Source organism: Ruditapes philippinarum, unplaced genomic scaffold (assembly GCF_026571515.1).
Source record: "Ruditapes philippinarum isolate M1 unplaced genomic scaffold, ASM2657151v2 ctg364_1_1_1_1, whole genome shotgun sequence".
In the NCBI taxonomy this organism is placed as follows: Eukaryota; Metazoa; Mollusca; class Bivalvia; order Venerida; family Veneridae; genus Ruditapes; species Ruditapes philippinarum.
The window spans coordinates 56568-73128 of NW_026864557.1; the positions used below are offsets into that span (position 1 = coordinate 56568).

Sequence of the window (16561 nt, forward strand, 5' to 3'; positions counted from 1 at the left end):
ACTTGGTATGCATGCTTCTTACAATGACCCGAAGTGCAGTGCACAAGAACCGGTACTCTGCACTTCTTATTTTTTGAGTTATTGCCCTTTGTTAATTTTCATACTTAATTTTTGTCCTGGCCATTTCTCCTTAAGTACAAAAGCTATGGACATGAAAGTTCATAGGATGATAGATCTCATTAAGAAGAAGTGCAGTGCGCAATAACTGGTACTCTGCGCTTCTTATTTTTTGAGTTATTGCCCTTTGTTAATTTTCATACTTTATTTTTGTCCAGGCCATTTCTCCTAAAGTATAAAAGCTATGGACATGAAACTTCATAGGATGATAGATCTCATTAAGAAGAAGTGCAGTGCCCAAGAACTGGTACTCTGCATTTCTTATTTTTTGAGTTATTGCCCTTTTTAATTTTCAAACTTTATTTTTGTCCAGGCCATTTCACATAAATTATAAAAGCTTTAGACTTGAAACTTAATAGGATGATAGATCTTATTGATAAGAAGTGCAGTGTACAGAAACTGTTGCTCTGCATTTCTTATTTTTTGATTTTTTTCCCTTTGTTGATTTTCAAATTTCATTTTTGTCCTGGCCATTTCTCCTAAACTATATTGTTCACAAGGCGACACATCCGACTCGCGGAGTTCTAGTTTACATTTACCAACTACTTGTAAACCTTGTTTAAACGTAGTCCGATAGTATTCATAATACATCGATATTTTAAATCACTCATACCATTTTGATTTGGGTGGGTAACATTTGGTGATTAGTTAAGGCCGCGCAAATCATTTATAAAGGTGTGCCTTTCAATATCTGAACAAGTTTTTTTCTTCAAAATAAAAAAGCATCCGAATGCGAGAGGTCTTTTGCAGCTGTGATAGATTTGTTTAATTGTTCTAATGGCGGGGCATTAAGAAGAATTGCATTTGTGAACAATTACAGCATATCGGCTATTTCCGTCTGTTTCCGGATCAGCTCTAATAAGGAATAATCGACAAGTTGTTCCGAAGTTAAAGGAGCAGAAAAATTTGATACACGATTCACTCGGTCATATGGTAGTGCATGGTGATATTGTGTTTACTTTTTCTATTTTTCGAAACATGAAATAGAAAATTGCTAATTCAATTAATACAGTTAAAAATGAATCCCCTTTCGTAGTGATAAATGTTAAGTAAAATATTGTCCGAATTTTCCTTTCACCGATTATTCACCTCATTATGTTAAGTTTTCGTTTAAGTAAAGTCATTTTTTGCAGTGGAGCATGCGCAGCATTTTTGTAGAGTGGTTCTGATGATTTTATGCTTCAAATAAGATTCATTTACTTAAATTTGACACGCAAAATGACCTCTCCAATAGTGAACATAAATTATGCTCCATTCATATATTTGCCCATTCCAATGGTACATATTTTTTCCCAATTTTAAACTTTTTTTTCAAACTTTTCTCAATATGCTTCCAGAAAATATTATCAATCAAACCATGTCTGCAGCATTATCAATTTTGCCGTTTTGGGAATTCTTCAGGGATTCATATTTTCTCTTTTTAAAGAAATATTCTCTTAACATTGTGTATAGAACGGCTATAAATAAATCGATCTATACCCATTAATAAATTCATACTTTTAAAATCGATAGTTGTACATTGCTGCAATATAGACCGAAATATGCTTTACGTAATAAAAGTTGTGCGCTTTGATTTATGCCTACTCAATATATCAAATCGAATCAATTGAAAATATTGATTTTATTGATAAGCAGCCTTATTCAAGACAAGATACGGAACATGGTTGAACAATTAGACATTGTATGAAATTCAGGGGTCAGGTTTGGGGTGGGAGATGGTGTTTCACGTAGGAAAATGTGGTCTATTTTTAAAAGTTGATATTTATAAAGAATTACAATACTAGACACTTGCAATGGCAGTATATTAATAGCACATTGGTTTTTGGGTAACAGTAAAAAATTTCATCCCGAGGAAAATACTGTAACAGTTACCAGTTGCGTTAGCTGAGATAACTGTATTTTAACGAGATATTTTTTTTTTACTTTAGTCACAAACCTCTGTGTTACTTATTTTATATCCCTGAACAAATACTTCAATGCTATGAAAATGTCAACTACCAAATCGAACCAAGAGTAACAATAAATCAGCTGTCATTACTTTGCAAGATCAAAGTTATTTTTATATTTGCTCTTCCCTGGTGATGTAGTTAATCTAAGTCACATATATAACAAACACAAGTGTAAGATTGAATATGTCTTACATCTAACCGATGCCAGACGTTTTAATCAGGTTTAACTAAACACATTGAACTGTTAAACAAAATACAAAAAATGTGACATAAAGTTGGATAAAACAAAGTCCAGAACAGTCCAACCAAAGCAGCAGGGAAGAGCAGTTACCAAAAGAATGCAAAACAAATTAGTAATGATTACTAATAAAATTGTGGACATGACTGTAACTTCAAGAGAACTTCAAGTATTACAATACAAAAGTAAATTCATAATGATATATAGATACGTAATACAGGTCACACTTGAAGGTCAAAATTGACTTAAATTTAAACATGTATTTGAATATTTCTGAAAATAGCACAGGTGTGTGCTTGAAACTTACAAGATATATGAGGTGTCACAAGTAAGATATGCGGGTCAAGTTTCATAACTCTGTATTGCTTTTTGGCAAAGTTGTGCCCCTTTTTTAGTCTACAAATTTACATACAAATTAATACTAGACAATATGTCGTGTCCGCTCTATAAATTCTATACTTATGGAAGGATATTCTTCAAACTTGACTCAAATGTTCACCTTAACTGGGCAATGTGCAGAACCTATGTTACCTTTGTGCCAGCTTAAGGTCAAGGCCACACTTGTAGGTCAAAATGTTCTGAAATTTTAACATGTTTTTGAATATTTCTAAAACTAGAACCGATAATCATTTGAGACTTCAAAAATATTCAAAGTGTCACAAGTAAGATATGCAAGTCAAGTTTCATAACTAAAAAAGTGTGGGGGGGGGGGGGTAACTTTGTATTGTATTTTGACAAAGTTAAGTTCATTTTTATGTCTTTAAATATATTTACTATTATATTTCTTAAACCAGAACAGATACTTACTTGAAACTTAACATTTATATGTATGGTTGGTTACAAGCAAGCTCACATGACGAAAATTCTACAATTTCATTGAATTATGACACAAGTTATGCCCCTTTTCGGCTTAGAAAATGTTCTGATATAATCATTAATTCTTAAATGTTTCTGAAACTATATAATATATTAATACATAAATGTTTCTGAAACTATAATTATAATATATGAAGGGTCACAAGTAAGCTCAGTATGCACTCCACTCTTAATTACATTTTGACATAATTATGCTATTTTCTTAATTTTACTGCTTTTGTTTGTTTTAGTACATTGGGAAAATGAAAGGTTATTTGTAACTGTTTCACACATGATTCGACAATATACAGGGGATGTTCGAAATGTATTGCTTATTTCTATCTGGAGACTTCAAATTTCAAGTTAGCTCAAAACTGTTCATTTAATCCCCTCGAAAAACTCCACGTGGCTAGAAATGCAAAGTTTCAGCCGATGTATCCACTTCTTAAAGGCGTCACGGTACGCTGATTTGGGCACAGTAATAAGGTACTGATGAATGCCTGTCGGGACTTGTACTTCCGCCCAGCAAAGAAGGATTTCAATTTCGGAAACAAAAGTAACACATGGTCATGTAGATACTTCTTATAATACTTTTTCAGTTTCTTAAGTACTACGTCTTTGTAGTACTTCCGAGTGATACTTTTGCCCTTTTTCACCGGCCCTTTTTTTGCGACTCCTTCACCAGAGAAGAAAATTGCATACAAAACCATCTTTGCACTCAAAAACCGTTTGGCAATTATTGGATGTTTGTTGTGTTTAGTGGCCCAGATTTTGTTGCTAACTTTTCTGACGGGCTCAAAATAATGGACCCAAGTTTCATCACCTGTGACGACATTGGCAAACTTTTTTGTCATATTTTGGAAACATTTGAAGCAGCATTTTGGCCACCTTAACCAGTTGCCTCTTTTGCTCATCAGTCAACAGATGTGGCACCCATCTAGCAGAAATCTTTCTGATTTTCAAATGCTTCTTCAAAATAAAGTGAACCGTTGATAGTGATATGCCTTCCTTTCGTGCAATATCCATAGGAACTCTGGAACAGGACCGCATATTGCGGCGCATAAATCCGAATCCGTACCAGCTTTACATATTGTTTGTCCGACCTTTGAATATCTTTTATATTATACGAGTGGATGGTCTTTAATTATCTTATCTCAATTTAATATAATCTGCTAATTTAAAAATCAGTCAAATTTACGGTATATTGAAAAAAGAAAAGGAGTGACATCCGCCATTTGCCGCAACGTTCTCTTTATGTCACTCAATACATGGGAAACTTTCACATTTCCTAATAAGGAATACCAGATGAGTGCCTTAAATACTTATCTATGGATCATGTTTTAATATTCCTTTTTTTCAGTTAGGCAAAATCTATTAGACCATATTACTAAAGTGTCTGTTTTCTCCATGTAAACAAATCATAACACGAATACGCCCGTTATAATGCCGCCTATACATGTCAAACACTAGTGCATGTCAACCCGTGTAAACAATAAACCGTTACGATACCTGATAGTTGACAACGATAACGGGAACAAAATTCTGAAAAAAATAGTAATCAAGTGTAGCCAAAGGGGGAAAACTCATGCCGAACGTTGCGGCAAATGGCGGATGTCACTCCTTGTCTTTTTTTATAATACCGTAAAATTTGACCAGTTTTAAAAGTAACAGATTGGGTTCAAGTGATAATATATTGTTTGAGGCCATATGCTCGGATAATACTTAAAGATATTTAGATGTAGCAGAAACGTTTTTACGAAAATATGCGCCGCAATTTGCGGTCCCGTTCTCGAGTTCCTATGGTATTTAAATGTTACACTTAGTCTAACATGTACATTTTATATACCGTTGTGTAGGTATTGAATTACCCTTTACAGGTATGTATTGGATTTTATCGTGTCCCACGTGGATCACGAGATAGAGGACAATAAGCAATTGTTATCGAACAGCCCTCGTATATTTATACTATGACCTGTACAATTTGTCTTTTTTCACCTGAGATAATTTTTTTATGTATATGTATTTGTGCCACTAAAGTTATTCCCTTAACCACTTTTCCAAGTCGTCTTCTTTCAAGGACATTGGTGGGGGTATGACTCATATTCAGCGATAGTTCTAGTTCAGGAAAAGATAGTTTAGGTGAAGTGCACACTATTAAGAATATAGAAGGTTGGCACCTGTTTATTCGAAATTTATACCTGCAAGCGCAATATATTAGATATTGAATATTGAACATAATATTCCCTGAATCATCTTGTGTTTGCTGTAAAAACAATAAAACAATGTTTTAATCTTCAAATATTCTATATATCAAAATTTATACTTGTTATAAGCATTGCATTATGCTTTTTGCAAAAAAAAACTTTTCGTATTTGTATAATACTGAAGGGCTAAGAGAAAAATACATCTTATAATCAAAATATTATAGATGAAGATTTAGATGAATTAGTATCTCGGAATGGTATTATTAAAAGTAATATTAACATATCTGTAATTAAACTATTTACTGTCCATGTACACGCATTTTACTTTATGCATACTGGTAAAAGGGAGATAACCACAACAATAATTGCTTAGTACATACAACGGTTATGCCATCTTGGCAATAATAATATATTGCATTGTTTAAAAAATATATTTCTATTTTGATTTACATGTATACGTAGCGTGCCAGCTGAAATATGAAATGATCATAATCTAGTTGTACTTGTTAATTATATGTGAACACATTTTTGTTGAATAAAATATATAATTTATTAAGTTATCAAGTCTTGTTTACGTTTGATTAAATAATGATAGATGCGTGTATTGGCATGTGACATTTAAGTGAAATATATTATGCTTGTGAAAGACTGCTGTTGATAGGAAAGACATGTTTGTTAAATAACATGTTTGTAAAGAGTTAATGACACACAAACTTATGTTAAAGTTTTCTTGTTTCTAAATTTTCTATGAAGGAACAGTCATAGAAAATAAAATATGAATTATGTGTTATAAAAAATCTTGAAACTTGAGGCCTTATTATCCCCCGCCAATAGGCGGCGGGGGATATAGAAATAGTCTTCGTCCGTCCATCCGTCCGTCCGTCCTTCCGTCCGACATTTTTGTCCGGAGCATATCTCAAAAAGTATTTGAAACTTCATATGGCTAGACCTCATTGAGGAGGAGTGCAGTGCACAAGAATGATAACTCTACCCTGAATAATTTTTGAGTTATTTCCCTTTGTTATTTTTCAAAATTAATTTTTGTCCAGAGCATAACTCAAAACGCCTTTTAGATATCAACATGAAACTTCATAGGTGCATACATCTCACTCAGGAGGTGTGCAATGCACAAGAATGATAACTCTACCTTTCATGATTTTTAAGTTATTGCCCTTTGTTATTTTTCATACTGTTTTGTCCGGAGCTTATCTCAAAAAGTACTACTGAGGAGGAGTGCAGCACACAAGAATGATAACCTTCCCTGCATTATTTTTCAGTTATTGCCCTTTGTTATTTTCAGCCATCAGTCACATAGGTTTCAAATCTGTAATCACTTCAGCCATCAGTTTTCATTACCAAAAGACCTCTTAAAATTGAATTATTCTGCTCTACTACATATACATTCTTCCAATGAGCAAACACATTCGGCGGGGGATGGCCATGTTGACATGGCTCTTGTTTAAATTAAAATATTATAGAAGCATAAATTTTCAAAATCTAGAAATTTAAGGGTTCATACATTTCAACGTTAAGTTTATATATTTTAAGTAACAAACGGAAACAATTTTGTAGGAGACTTGTGATTTTAATGACTCCATGAGGACGATGTCCTCAAGGTGAGCTTTTGTGATGGCCCATTGTCCGTGCGTGCGTGCGTCAACAATTTCTTTAAACAACATCTTCTTCTAAACCACTTGGCTAAATTTGCTGAAACTTTGCAGGGATGTTCCTTGCATGAAGCTCTACCAAAGTTGTTCAAAGAATTAAATTACATGAAGAACTCTGGTTGCCAGGGCAATCAAAAGTTATTTTGACAAAAAATCTTTTTGTTAAAAACGGAAAGGGCTAAAGCTTAGATATTTTGCACGAAACATCTTCTAGTGGATGTTTGTTCAAATAAAAGCTTTGTGGTCAAAATTGACCCGCCCAAGAGGGTCATTGATTTTCCTTTATATGTATATAGTAAAAACTTAAAAAAATCTTCTAGTGAAAATCCAAAAGAGGTAGAGCTTAGATATTTGGCATGAAACATCTTCTAGTAGATGTCTACCCAGTTTGTTCTAATAAAAACCCTAGGGTCAAAATTGGCCCGACCCAGGGGTCATTGATTCTCCTTATATTTATATAGTAACAACTAAAAAAAATCTTCTTGTGAAAATTCAAAAGAGGTAGGGCTGCTTAGATATTTGGCCTGAAATATCTTCTAGTGGATTTATACATAGTTTGTTCAAATAAAAGCCCTAGGGTCAAAAATAGCCCCGCCCAAGTGGACATTGATTTTCCATATATATACATGTATATAGTTAAAACTTAAAAAACCTTCTTGTGAAAATACAAAAGAGGTAGAGCATAGATGTTTGGCATGAAACATTTTCTAGTATATGTCTACCATGTCTGTTGAAATAAAATCCCTAGGGTCAAAATTAGCCCCACCCCAGGGGGCCATTAATTTTCCTTATATGTACCTTAAATCCGGTATTTTTCGCAATGTTTTAATTTTCGCTATTTCTTCTTGAGTGAAAAGGGGCTCAACTTTGACATTTTGACCTATTTCTCAGGTGAGCGATCCAGGGCCCTCTGGGCCCATTTTGTTTGCTACTAGTACCACTGAGACATTGTAATTTCACATCTGCAAGTACAGCAATAACTGTCAATTATTTTGATAAATAATTAGGGGAGAAGTACTAAGAACTGGATACTTATTTAGCAAAATTTTAAAATTAGACAGCTTCTTCATTGCAAGTACAAAAATTCTTAAATTTACAGAAACGACAAAAGATGGTGTCACAAATATATGGCAGTTTTGGGTAAAATTATAACAGCAATAACATAAAAGTTTGAACATGTACTCGAGCCTCCCTTTTAAAATTGCCAAACATGCTTAAATTTTACGGAGAAAGTATGCAGTATAATTGACAAATGAATATCAATTTATCAAAGCATTTACGGTGCAATTATAGACAGTTTATTGTGCTAGATACTGCCTTTATATACATGTATATATGAACATTGCTTTTGAACTAGCTTATAGGACTGTATCATATTTAACAATCGTTGGCCAGTGATGTGTATTATGATAGTGATTGATTTGTATGAATTTCAGCAATTTAGTAGAAGGTTTCCATATTGACTGTCATTTTTAATGCTTACCTTTAAGAAATTATAATAATTATTGTAAATCAAAACGAGGCGGGAGTTGAAAAACTACAACATTGGCCAAGCAGAGGATGTCCTAAGTCGTCTTGATTCTATTGATATTGTGTCAATACGTTTGACATGAATTACCTATTGCACATGCTTAAAATCGGGGAATTAGTAACTGTTATCTTTATCATTACAAGTTTGTTGTATTTAGGCCTTCAGTATGATTATAAGCAATATTCATATGATTATTTACGGATGAAAGTTATTGACAAGCTTAATTTGTTAAGAAAAACAAGCATTTTCTTGTTTTGTTTAGTTTTCAACTCAAATGTAAAGTGTCGTTCCAATGCACCTACGATGCATTTAGACCAGATTATTCCTTTAGATATTGTGCAAGTGGTTGTAAATAGACTGTTACCTAGGCATATCGCTAAGCGATTTATAGCTCGACTTTTTCGAAGAAGAAATTCGAGCTATTGCAATAGTGAAGTCTGCGTCACATTACACTCCGATTAGGTTTACGATGGGGTATCGATGTCTGAACGGGCTGAAATTGCCAAATTTTTAAAGGTATCTGGCCGTTGACCCTCCTCCCTTACGGCAGGTAAAGAGCCAAGCAGTACACCAAACAATCTTCTCCTTCTTCTTCACCTATCTAAGTGTTTAAGCACTCATACACGGGACTTTGCTTCAAAGTCTAGTCCTAAAGATTCCTATTAATCTCAGTTGGCCATCCCGGGAATCGAACCCACAATATCCAGATTATAAGTCTAGCGATTTAACCGACACAGCTCTGCACGCTGGATAATGAGAGAATGATGGTGGTTTTATGATTTACCCTGATGACTATGGCAGTAAGCCAACTTGAATATACATATCAGAGCACAGTTCTGCCACCGCATCGTTCTTGGACAGTCTGTCAAGCTGTTTAACAGTAATAATCTCTTTCACTTTCGCAAGGTTCTGATAACTTCTGAACAACAAAAGTGACCTTCACCGTTGTCCAAGAATTGACCACGGGTGGCCTAATTCACACTCAAAAGCTTTACCTGCCTAAGGTCTGTTTAATAACCTTAACGCTATCCTTACGGACACCTTAGGACCATACGTGCAACGTACTGCGTCCATCCGGGCCCTGGTCAGTAACCTGTCGAGACGCGCCTTCGGTGACCGCTTATATACCGCTCGGAAACTGGATGAATATTTGGCGCCCAGGAGGTGAAAATTTTAATCGGTATGTAACCGATAATGAAAGGTGTCCGGCCGGGTATCGGAGGATATTTTACCGTGTCTGATACGGTGAGCTTGCGATGTACCGGATGCCGGAAGAAAATAACTCTGCACTAAAATTCTCCGATTACCTGTACGGTGCCCCACCGGTCACTTGACAACGGAGGGTCACTGGCCGGAGACCTTTAGAAATTTAGCAATTTCAGCCCGTTTAGACATCAGTACCCCATTGTAAACTTAATCGGAGTGTAATGTGACGCAGGCTTAGACGCAACAAACTTTTCGACAAGATGTACAAATAGACCAGACTGAACTTGAAGTTGAATAAATAATGACCTTGACCGTCGAGGTCAAAAGTTTGAATTTTGTTGTTATTTTCCTAAAATTGTCAAATACTTTGTAGTTTATTGATGGACTGTCTTCATTCTTGGATACAACAATTTTGTAGGCATGACCTCACATTAAACTTAATTGATTATGACCTTCACTCATCAATGATCTTGATCTCGAAGGTCAGATTAATGAATTTTGCTTGATTTCCGGTATAAGTGGCTATATGAATGTAATGTTTTAATACTTGAACATAACAATCCTATTTGCAGTACCTTACAGGAGATAAAAATGATTATGACTTACTCATCAATGACCTTGATTTTGAAACTTTGCCAAGTATGAATCTTAAATTGCTTCCTTTTTTGTTAGTCAGGCATTAGTTAGGAACACATTAAATAACTTTAGTCTGCTCAAAATATCACAAAAGTAAAATTCAGCGGGACAATCAAGAAGTTAATTTATTATTCATAGATTGGGTCAAAACAGAAATGAGCAGATAGCACATATGGTCAAGGTGAAATAATCACACAAAGTTAAGAGTAAAAAAGATAAGGTCGACAGAGTTGTCTTTTTTTGGAAAATAGCAAAAACCTTAAAAAGCACTTGGTTACACACATTTGAAATAGTACAAGTTAAAATATTCTTTTACGACATGACCTTTATCTGAAAGTGACCGTCAAGGTCAAATTATTGAAATTTGCTTAAATTGTCATAAACTTTTTATTGTTTACGGGTTTCATTCATACTCAAACAAATAAACACACATGACAAATCCGACAAGTCGAATTATTCTGATACGACTTTCTGCTGAAATTTATCTTGAAAGTCTGGGTTAATTTATTGAAATTTGTTTAAAATGTCATAATTTTATTATTCATTAATGGATGTGAAGTATTCTCGACAAAGAACACATATGGGACAAACTGACATGATGATTATTTCAAATGTTGCTTTGACATTCAAATGACTTTGACTGTCAATGCCAAATACGAAATTTAAAATCTAAATGTTAAAAAAAAAATGTTTTGAAGGATTACTTTACTATGATATTCGTCCTCTGATGTGATTGACTTGAGAAAACAAGAAAAGACCGCTAGGCTGTGGCTCTTGTTTTAAATAAAATTGTAGGATTAATTCATTGAAATTGTTGGCGCGAAAAAGGTTATTTTTATAAGGTAATTTCCTGACCAATTTAACGGGATGAATAAATGTGTTTCTCCCGTAACTTTTGGCCAGGATAAGAACTAATTCATCATGTTTTATTTACAGGAGATCGAAAAAGAAGAATGTTCAGTTTAATCTGGCAATAAGTGATGAACAAGCGCCATTCAATCCAAATGAAGACCAGGTATTTCTAGTCTTTAAAGACAATGAAGAAAAAAAGTTTGCTCTTCATCCTTTACTCAGGTAATATATACATATTTTACTTTACATGTTTACACATTCGCATTTGAATTTGTAGCGATTTGAAATGAATATATATTTCATTTTATATTCCAATTAATTCTTACCTTTTCTCCTCAGTGCGTATCAATGCAAAGTAAAGCAGCGGCTATAAGTAGTGTTTTGGCTCGACTTTTTTAAATAAAAAAATAACCTGATACCGTCATGTTACCGTTGACGGTTGCCGTTTCTGTCGAAAAATATTGTTTGTCATATTTTTTCAATTCCTCAATGGATTGCCTTTACACATGGACACAACAATCCTTTGGACAAAATCTCTTTGTTGACTGTACTGAATTTGACTTTCACTTATAAATGATATTGATCGTTAAGGTCAAATACTTAAGTGAATTTCGAAACAATTGGCCACATCTTTGTTAACTTATCATAGATTTCATTTTAACCAGGTTTTCCAAAGTTCAATGTCACTGTTATAAAAAAATGGAAAATCTGTTTCAAGTCAATAATTAGAGTTTGGAATAAGATATTTCAATCAAGCTTTGTGTATATCAAGAATTGCTTTTGGGTTCCCTGTAGTCATTAAAAGGTTACCGTTACCAAAATAACCATTGGTTTCCGGCGACTTACTAGATTAAGGAATGAGTTTTTTATTACATTTGTGTATTATTTCTTTTGAAGCGCAGTTTGGATTGCTTTTGCGCCCCGTAGGGTATAAAAAGAAATTTGTTTCCAGGTTGATAAGTAGAATTAGGAGTGAGATAAAGAGTTTGGTATAAAGCAAGCTAAGCCTTATATTTAAACTTCGTTTGGGTCAAGGTCAATGCAATATTAATTCTTCCATCTGCTATGATTACAAAATTCTTGCTTTGTTTCTTCAATTTAAAGTATGTTTTCAACGAAAACCGGGTTATTGTAATGCCGATGGGCGGACGGGCGTCAACTTTTGGTTTCCGCTCAATAACTTTAGTTTGCTCTGGCACCAAACTTGGTGTGTAGGTAGCTTATATCAAGAGTCTGCTTGGGATTGCTACCCAGGTGTCTGTGATCAAGGTTAATGTATTCAGTTTTCTCGTAATAACTTGAGTTTGCTTTGACCTTTTGACACCAAACTTGCTGTGTGCGACTTTGGAATGCCACTTAGATATCTGGGAGCGAGGTCAATGTCATTTGCTTACATTAGAATTTTCAGCTCTTACTCAATAACGTCAGTGCATTATGACCTATTAATTGCTGTCACATCAAAACTTGGTCGTCGAAAACCTGGTTTTCGTCGCATTGCGGCGCTTTTTGTTTTATTTACACTGTACAAAGTTACACTGTTCATTGCACAAGCACAAATTCATCAACTTTGTGTACATTAAAATTCAATTTACTAACTAAGGCTTTTTATGAGCATTCTTTCTGTTACATTATGTGAATAACATTGTGGTCTTAGTTACGTTACCAAAACAAATATAATATTTTTGTCAAACTATAAATTTCTGTGTTATATGATAGTTCAAACTAAAATTAAGAATCAAGTTATGATTCTTTTAGTATCTTAAATAAACAAACTTTATATGAACATCGCTTATTATTTTGTTTTGCTTATCTAACATACATGCAATTCGTGCACAGCAATATTATGTTGTTTCTTTTTCTTCTTACATAATAATTTTAAATGTTATTTTCACCTAGTGACCATGAAGGAATATATAAACTCTCGTGTACTTTGGAGGTACCTTATGATAAAATAACAAACGACAAATATTTGGCATACAATTACGAGTTGGGCAGAAAAGACGGAACCTTTGAGAAAGAGGAACGTGCAAAAGGATGTTTAACGAGAACGTTAACAATTCCGAAGAAAAATAAAGATGGTAAGATTTATATAGAGCTTGAAAATCTCGAAAAACGATAGTCGTAACTGAGAGCTATAGAAGTTTAGCAAGTTAGTTTGTTTTGTAATATTCATTATGTCTAAATTGCGTCAATTTAGAAATAAACACAAATATGTCTTTACGTTTGATCGCAATTTAATGACCCCGTCATGATAATGGAAATGATGCAGTTAGTGCTACCACAATCCGTATGTGCTTGTATGTGATCAACAACCTTTTCTAGCCCATATCTCGGTCATGCATCAAGGCAATTTGAAACACTGTTGATATTAAAAAACCGTTTCTATTAACAGCTATTTGTCCTTTTACTTGAAAAAGTACTCGTATTTTATTGCTATTCTATGTATATTTGAATAACCAACTGACAGTGTCCTGTCATAACTTCTTTATCATATTATCCAGTGTCCTAAAACATATAGTGGGGCATCCTTATCTTTCAAACTCATTTCAAGTTTAACTTATGAGCTAGATATGGTATATGATAAGATGTTTCAATATGAAAAATGGCTAAAAAGGGAAACGTTTCGAAAGAATATTATTATACACAAATTACCAATAATATAATTGGCATTTAGTATTTTCTTATCTTATTAGTTTCAAGCCAGATTGAAGATTCTATTTATATGGGTTATTACTCATTTATATGTACTTACAGATAATTGGTGCCAACACGATGGATTTTTCGAACATAAATCTAAGATGTTTACGACTTTGAAGAACTGGTGGAATGACCCGGTTTTTCAACACATAGAGACATACATGTGGTTATTCTTTCCAGATCTGAAATACAAAGAAAAGAATGGGGTCTCAAATTTCTTAAGTCAACTTATAATGTTGATAAACGGATTGAAAAAAGTATATTTTACTGAAGGTCGTTATTGGAAAGAAGAGGAAGAATGCAAAAGATTTGTGAGTACATTTATGTTTAAGTTCTACTTGATAGCCGACCTAAATGAAACTAAACAATCAAATATACATATCTTTCGGGTAGAGCGCTAAATAAGAGGTTTCATACATCTACAAATCCGCTTTTTGGTATTTATATACTAGTAGATTATTCAGAAAGGAAATACAACATCACATTTTAAATAAACATTTTGTTATTTTACTATACAGATTGACGTTTAATCCTAGAATAAGACATTTTCGCATTGATATCTTCCCTGAATTGCATTTTTTATAGAAGTCTTATATTTGGCAGAAAAGTACTTTTAGATTTTGAGTCTTGATGAGTAGAAATAAACTTTATAGTGGATGACTACGCTTTTAGATTGATTATATTAAACTTGCACTGACGCAAATAAATGTATTTAAGAGCAATTTTTACAAATCCCCCCCAAAAAAACAACAAACAAACAAAACAAAACAAGAGCGCCATTATAGCCTTATATTTCTCACCTAAGTCTAAAGACTTAAAAACTCCTGAGATCTAAAGACATTGAAAGTAATGGACGAAAATCCATCATTCATTTTGTTGAATTCTAGGTCAGCAGATATCACAGTTAAAATCTAATCTGACACTGTGAAAGTAGTAGAAAATTGATACGTGTTGCTCTAATTACTAAAAACTAGGTCGCTAGGTCAAAATCTAGGTCAACTGATATCAAAGTTCAGAGCTTTAGCGCTGTTAACAAAAAGTATATCACTGGGACAAACTTTAAATCTTGGTTAATCTAAGTTTAATTTTGCTTCGGAGACTGTGTTAAAAGTCTAAATTGTATAGCTTAAGCTCTGTTCACTGCTATCTCTTCAAATGTCAAATATGCCCAAATTTCATAGCTGTAGCTGAAAAAAAAGAAAGAAAAAGGTCACATAGTCTTATTTGACCCGCCATATTTCCTGCCAAATATCTAAGCTCTAGTTTACTAGACAATGTTTCATGACAAAAATCTTAGATTTAACTTTTGAATATTTGCAGGATAGAATCTTTATGTATAGATGTAAAAAATATACTCTACGAGACAGAGGGGGCATTATGTAAACAGTCTTGGTAGAGGTCCACAAGAAAATGTTCCTGCCAAAAGTCTAAGACTTAGTACTTCATGGCATGTTAAACGTTGCAAAATTCAATAAATCTGTTTTTTGGTCTATATCCAATATATATTGTATAACTCTAATTTTATATATTCTAAACCACAAAATATATTCAATCCTGCTGAATATTTGTTCATCATAAAAAATATTTGTGTGCGATAATTTTCTATATGTATGTATTATTTAATTTTACCCATGAAATATGGTGCTATATCAGTCAAATATATTTCATATTTTTTAAAAATTAATAAGAAATATAAATATGAAAGTGGGCGGAGTTAAAACTCATATTTATTTTAAGGGATTTCTTTCGCCATTTTGTTTGAAAAATCTGATAAATACAAAACAATTTTTTGTTGAATTTTGCTTTGAAAACTATCTAGAATGATAGAAAATGGTCTAACTAAGAAAATTAATCCGAACACCAATATCTTTAATTCAGTTATTAACGCTGTACAGACGTTTAAAGAGTTGTTTACGTGACGTAACAATGTAGCGCCAAATATCGCGTGCAAAACAAGAAGCAATAATATATTACTGCGCGCTGTACAATTGCAGTTGCGTAGCAAGCAATAGGGTTTGTAGCCATTTTTCTTTGATATGATAATGAAATTAAATAAAAAGGTTATTTTTTCGTTTTTCGTGAAATGTGGTATATTTTTTCACTCAACATGATAAAATGCCACATATTTTCACTCGCCGTCCCGGCTCGTGAAAATATGTGGCATTTTATCATGTTTCGTGAAAATACTCCATATTTCACTCAAACGAAAAAATATCCTCTTACTATATTTGAAAATATACGTTGTATAATTAAATTTTTTTTATTGTATAATGAAAAATATTTATTCGATAATTTGAATCTTGGGATAGAATCACAGTTTTCTAACACTTAGCTTATTAAGCCCCGCCTGCCTATAAATTAAGCACGAATTTTGATAAAGCGTTATCATCCTTATGAAACTAGACTATGGTGTAGTGGAAATAATCAGTGTCACTGAGTGCCATTGGTAAATAGTACATATGCTTAATCCGCCTTATAAATATATACCTATGTCTAAAAATGGAAATATATTAAAGTCTTCAGGACATACAATTGTATAATAATGTTTTTTTCTTTTCATTCATATGCGTAATAATGTAACACCATATGAACTTATGTGAGGATATTAT

At 33.3% G+C, this 16561-nt stretch overlaps 1 protein-coding gene across 1 annotated transcript in view; it reads left to right on the forward strand.

Annotated features, from left to right (window-relative positions):
• The window catches only part of LOC132726056 (uncharacterized), an 80053-nt gene that overhangs the window by 27031 nt on the left and 36461 nt on the right, over positions 1-16561 (forward strand). Inside the window, exons 2-4 of the mRNA XM_060711303.1 lie at positions 11340-11477; positions 13152-13333; positions 14010-14263. Of these exons, the coding sequence (XP_060567286.1) occupies positions 11340-11477; positions 13152-13333; positions 14010-14263 (574 nt within the window). The remainder of the gene's footprint in view (positions 1-11339; positions 11478-13151; positions 13334-14009; positions 14264-16561) is intronic.